General features: G+C 45.4%; 1 protein-coding gene across 1 annotated transcript in view; it reads left to right on the top strand.

Annotated features, from left to right (window-relative positions):
* Positions 1-265: 265 nt before the first annotated feature.
* The window catches only part of BST1 (bone marrow stromal cell antigen 1), a 55,642-nt gene continuing 49,851 nt past the window's right edge, over positions 266-6,056 (top strand). Inside the window, exons 1-3 of the mRNA XM_027770441.1 lie at positions 266-291; positions 1,193-1,319; positions 3,319-3,454. Coding sequence (XP_027626242.1) covers positions 281-291; positions 1,193-1,319; positions 3,319-3,454 — 274 coding nt within the window. The 5' untranslated portion in view covers positions 266-280. The remainder of the gene's footprint in view (positions 292-1,192; positions 1,320-3,318; positions 3,455-6,056) is intronic.

Here is a 6,056-nt window from a genome sequence, read left to right as displayed (position 1 = left end):
CTCGCTGCTGCGTCGGGAGGAGCGGTGAGCGCGGCGGGCGGGCGGGCGGCAGGCAGCAGAGGTGCGAGGAGGGGAAGGTGGGGTCTCAAGGGCAGCAGAGTGCGAGGAGGGGAAGGTGGGGTCTCAAGGGATGGGCGAGGAGGATGGGGTGAGTCTTGACGTGAAAGGCGTGTAATGAGGAGGTCAGGGTTCTACAGGACAGGGGAGCCATGTTTGGACAGGACGATCTGCAGGTGAGGCCGGAAGTGGAGCGTGGAGAGCATTCGGGTGGGGGTGCACGATGGTCCAGAGGTGAGGCCCCCGTGCGTGAGTGTGCGTGTGTGCAGAGCAGAGGCAGGTGTCTGGAGGACAGGAGAGTTGGATGACAGTCCATTGCTAGCCAATCTGTGCTTGGTCAGAATCCTCAAACCCCAATGTGGTCTCCAGCTGAATTCCTAGAGTACGGATCTTTCAGCAACTCACATTTCGGATTGTCTAAGCTATAGGACTTTTAAAGTTAGGATGTTTCTTGGCAGCACTGTGCTTCTTATTGACTTCTGTTCCTTCTTTGGGTTCACTTTTTCCTGTTTTCAGAGCATCCTTTCTTTCTGCAGTTATTTTTGTCGTGTACGGTGACATGCTAACCACTGCAGGATGGAAAGTGTTTTTATTGTGATACAGTTCAGGCAAATAAGAAGGACCAGAGAGGGATACAAGGAGCACTGTGTTACCCACTAGCCAGCATCAGAAATAGAACGTCGCAGATGCTCTGGGAAATGCTGGACAGCTGGCATGGACCTCGGGAGTGTCAGCCCCGGAGGGCAGGCTCTCCTTCCCCTGGAAGCCTCTCCTCACACTAAGCCCACCGGCCTGGCTCACCTGGTACCCCAGCCCATGATGAACTTGAACAAGCAGCCTGGACTCTCTCTAAGTGAAGACTACTGAAGCTGGGAGGCTGAGTAGTTCATTAGGAGTGCCACCACCTAACCTGGTGCCTTTCTGCAAGGTTTGGTGAGCCTGGGGCAGAAGTATATTCCTCAGTTCTGAGAAACACTGTCAGTGTCAGCTTTCTAAATCCATTGCCGGAGCCATGACAATTTCTTGTCCCTTTTTAGGTCTAGTGCTACAGAGTCAGTATGTGACAAAACTGCTTGTAAAGTCCTTAGAGAAGTGGCAAAGCGTCATCATTGTTTTAACTTGGACATTTGCACAGGAACAAGAACTGCACAGCCATCTGGGAAGCCTTTAAGGTGGTGCTGGACAAGGATCCCTGCTCAGTTTTCCCCTCGGACTATGACCTTTTTATCAACCTCTCCTGGCACTCACTTCCCAGAGACAAGGTAACGTTACAGCCAGCTCGTGTGAAATGCCGATCTCTGTCGCTGTAGGGGTGGACTGTGCTCAGGTGACTGTGAGGTTGGTTGCCCCAGCCTCCTGCCGTGTCACTGAGTCATCGACGAACAAACACTCTTACAGTGCACGTGCCGAGCTCTGCAGAAAGGCAGCTGTGCCCCGACAGTGCTCCTGTCTCTGGCTCGTTTGTCAGCAGGACGTTTCCCAAGTCAGTAAGTCCCCAAGGACATCAGGACATTGCCATGTCTTTTACACTGGGCCTCCATGTCTGGTCGATCTGAATAACATCCATCCTATCTGACCCAATGGCTTGAACCTTAAGTAATTCAGAAAACCCTTAATCACAGTATCCTCCCAGGAGACCAATTCATCCCCCCAACCCCTTTTTTAACTTTGCCAAAAGTCATGTGCACTAACTCGGAGAGAGAAATGAGGATAGGTATGAAAAAGCATCCTCCATGGGGGATGGTCACGCTGCAAGCTCCTCTCCTCCATTTTTCCCACCGTTCAGGATCTGCGACATGTACACACACACAGTGCATTGTTTAAGTTCCTAGATCCAGGATCAAACTGCACAGTCAGCCATGTGGGACTTAACCACCAAGTCACGGGCTGCCCCACCCCCATTTCTTCTTTTAATGGGACATAAGATTGTATTTATTCAGTACAAGTCTAAGAAAAACCATGTCTATATTCTATCTGTACTCAAAGGCCAAATAAAATAAGTTAGATAATTGACATAAAATACTTGCCTGAAACAGTACCTCGGGACTAGCAATTGGCGTAATGCCTATGTCATTTGGACTCCTATGTAGTTGACCGTGGTTTGCGTTCCTGACCTGGTGACTTAAACTCACGCCGGGCATGTGTGCATGTATGCCCAAGATCCTGAAAGGAAAATGGAGGAGAAGGGATTGCGATTTGCGATGTGGCAATCCCCCCCCCTCCCGGGGGTGATTTCTCACTTTCTGTCTCACTGTCTCTCTCTGTCTTTCTGGTGAGCACATGTGCCCCATAGCAAAAACCTCTCAAAAAAACCCAAAACAAAAACAAAAACAAACACACAAACAAAAAACTCAGTACCTCAAATCTAAAGTTAGAAGATTCCATTTTCATTTGTCTGACTGTTGTTCTTAACCTGATCCACTACTGTATACCATTTGTAAAGGCAGGTAAATGGAGCTCACAGAGTTACTAGACTGAAACATGATTTTGAACTATATGTTGTATATTTATATGCCTTCCTGTGAGTAAAAAGGGGAAGTATAATTGTTCTCCTCTCATAGATTTGTTGCCAGGGGTGAACTTAGTAAATAACTTACTGAACTACTTCTGTGTTCTAGGCATTAAGCTAAGGGTTAAGGATGCAACCTTAAAAAACAGCCTCCATCCTTGGGGACCTTCCAGTGTAGGAATAAACTGATCTTACAGCTGAAGACCAAGTGATAATGAATGAGGAATGCTGTTATTTGTATTATTCTTGTATGAAGACACTATAGTGAAACTGTAAAGTATGATGTAAAAGTAATGTATTTTGAGGCACCTTACGCTTTAGAAAGTGACTTTTGTGACTGCATATCATCCTAACCACAACTGTGGAAGAAAGAAAGGGGTCACAAACCCCATTCTGCCTGTAAAACAGGACCGGGGAGATTAGCTGCCTTGAAGATTGCCTATCTAGTATGGCAGGGTCAGGATTGGAACCCAAGACCCTTGATCGTTTTTAAGGCAGGGATCTTACTGCTGGTATATAGATTTTGTACTACTGAAGAACATTTTATTAGCATTTGCATGACACACTTGGAAGAAAGGAAGGCGAGATGGTAGCACTCTTTGATGGGTGAACAAAGACAAAAAGAAAGATCAGTTGTGCAAGTCAGAGGTTGAATGAGAAATGAGCTACCTGAATGATTGCAATGATACCGTTCTGAGAAATTCATTTTGATTTTATCTTGTATTTTAATTTTTGTTTTTGTTTTTCCTTAGTCCCTGTTCTGGGAAAATAACCACCTCCTTGTTACTAGCTATGCAGAGAACACCCGTCGCTTAATGCCCCTGTGTGATGTTCTGTATGGCAGGCTTGGAGATTTTTTGAGCTGGTGTCGGCAGAACAATGCCTCTGGTAAGGGCCCTGCACAAATCGCAGGAACAGTCAGAGCTGCTCTTCACTGTGTGTTTACCACTTAGCACAAACCGTAAGGCATATACATTGATCTCATTTGACTCCAGTGAGTCTTCTGAGGTAAGTGGTACTAATAATTAATAAGAAGAATAGACAGTAGGACCAGCAGATGGCGGAATGATTATGTTCCTGGACTCCCACATGGTCAACTGAGATTGGAGTCCTACCCAGTGGCTTGAAGCTCATGCTGGGCACGAGTGCGTGCATGCTCAAAATATATTGAAAGGAGAATGGAGGAGAAGGAATTGTGGTGTGGCCATCCTCCCTGAGAGGTGATTTCTTGCTTTCTGTTTCTCTGTCTCTGTCTCTCCAGCGAGCCTGTGCACTGTATAGCAAAAATCTCTAAAAAACAAGGATAGCACCAATCTTTTACAAGACACTAGTCTATGTACTTTACATATATCAACACATTTAATCCTGCCAAATCTCCATGGATCTTATCATAATCCCAATTTAGGTAGATGAGGAAACTGAGGCACAGCAAAGTTAAAAAGTTTTCCTAGAGGTGCATAGCTAGTAAGGAGCAGAATCAAACAACGTGACCCCAAGGGCTGTGCTCCCAGCCTGTGCGGCTGTTTCTCTATCCTCATTTTCCAGAGGGGCAAACTGAAGCTTAGGGAAATTAAAAGACTGGAAGTGGTAGGATTGGGATTCAGCTCTTCCTAATGGATTCCGAAGCTGGCACTGTTAAATGTCACCAAAGACTGCCAGCAGATATTAAAATGATGAGGAAAGTTAGACTCACAGAATTGGCCTGATGATACTGAAAACTCCTTCATCCAGCATAGAGCAGTCCTTGCCTTCAGGGGCATTTACTGAAGTGACATGTGCTCTGATGCAGCAAGGGCCGAGTGCTAAGGAGTGGCAGAGTGAAGCACCAGCTCCACCCAGGGTATCAGAGAAGATAAGGAAGTGTGGAGAGGGTGAGGGCAAGATTCTTTTCCCTGCATATCAGAGGCACTTTAAGAATTAACCTACTGTCAGTTCTGTTCATTTCTTCTCCATTTATTTGTCCATCCATCTGAAAACCAGCGGAGTGCCTGCTGTGTGCCAGCCCCCCCTCTTCTAGACACTGAGAATAAAGCAGAGAATAAAACAGGAAAATAATACCTCGTTATTACATTATAGAGGAAAGAAATAGATAATAAAGAGGCAAATAAAATGTATATTAATGTCTGCCCACAGATTGTAAGGGCTATGGACAAAAACAAAACAGGGAAAGGGGATACGGAATCTTGGGGCACGAGAGACTTTTGTGACTGCATATCATCCTAACCACAACTGTGGAAGAAAGAAAGGGGTCACAAACCCCATTCTGCCTGTAAAACAGGACCGGGGAGATTAGCTGCCTTGAAGATTGCCTATCTAGTATGGCAGGGTCAGGATTGGAACCCAAGACCCTTGATCGTTTTTAAGGCAGGGATCTTACTGCTGGTATATAGATTTTGTACTACTGAAGAACATTTTATTAGCATTTGCATGACACACTTGGAAGAAAGGAAGGCGAGATGGTAGCACTCTTTGATGGGTGAACAAAGACAAAAAGAAAGATCAGTTGTGCAAGTCAGAGGTTGAATGAGAAATGAGCTACCTGAATGATTGCAATGATACCGTTCTGAGAAATTCATTTTGATTTTATCTTGTATTTTAATTTTTGTTTTTGTTTTTCCTTAGTCCCTGTTCTGGGAAAATAACCACCTCCTTGTTACTAGCTATGCAGAGAACACCCGTCGCTTAATGCCCCTGTGTGATGTTCTGTATGGCAGGCTTGGAGATTTTTTGAGCTGGTGTCGGCAGAACAATGCCTCTGGTAAGGGCCCTGCACAAATCGCAGGAACAGTCAGAGCTGCTCTTCACTGTGTGTTTACCACTTAGCACAAACCGTAAGGCATATACATTGATCTCATTTGACTCCAGTGAGTCTTCTGAGGTAAGTGGTACTAATAATTAATAAGAAGAATAGACAGTAGGACCAGCAGATGGCGGAATGATTATGTTCCTGGACTCCCACATGGTCAACTGAGATTGGAGTCCTACCTAGTGGCTTGAAGCTCATGCTGGGCACGAGTGCGTGCATGCTCAAAATATATTGAAAGGAGAATGGAGGAGAAGGAATTGTGGTGTGGCCATCCTCCCTGAGAGGTGATTTCTTGCTTTCTGTTTCTCTGTCTCTGTCTCTCCAGCGAGCCTGTGCACTGTATAGCAAAAATCTCTAAAAAACAAGGATAGCACCAATCTTTTACAAGACACTAGTCTATGTACTTTACATATATCAACACATTTAATCCTGCCAAATCTCCATGGATCTTATCATAATCCCAATTTAGGTAGATGAGGAAACTGAGGCACAGCAAAGTTAAAAAGTTTTCCTAGAGGTGCATAGCTAGTAAGGAGCAGAATCAAACAATGTGACCCCAGGGGCTGTGCTTCCAGCCTTGTGCGGCTGTTTCTCTATCCTCATTTTCCAGAGGGGCAAACTGAAGCTTAGGGAAATTAAAAGACTGGAAGTGGTAGGGTTTGGGTTACGCGCTTCCTAATGGCT

The sequence above is a fragment of the Tupaia chinensis genome, unplaced genomic scaffold (assembly GCF_000334495.1).
Source record: "Tupaia chinensis unplaced genomic scaffold, TupChi_1.0 Scaffold000138_1, whole genome shotgun sequence".
NCBI lineage: Eukaryota > Metazoa > Chordata > Mammalia > Scandentia > Tupaiidae > Tupaia > Tupaia belangeri.
This window is presented reverse-complemented; position numbering and strand designations above follow the sequence as displayed.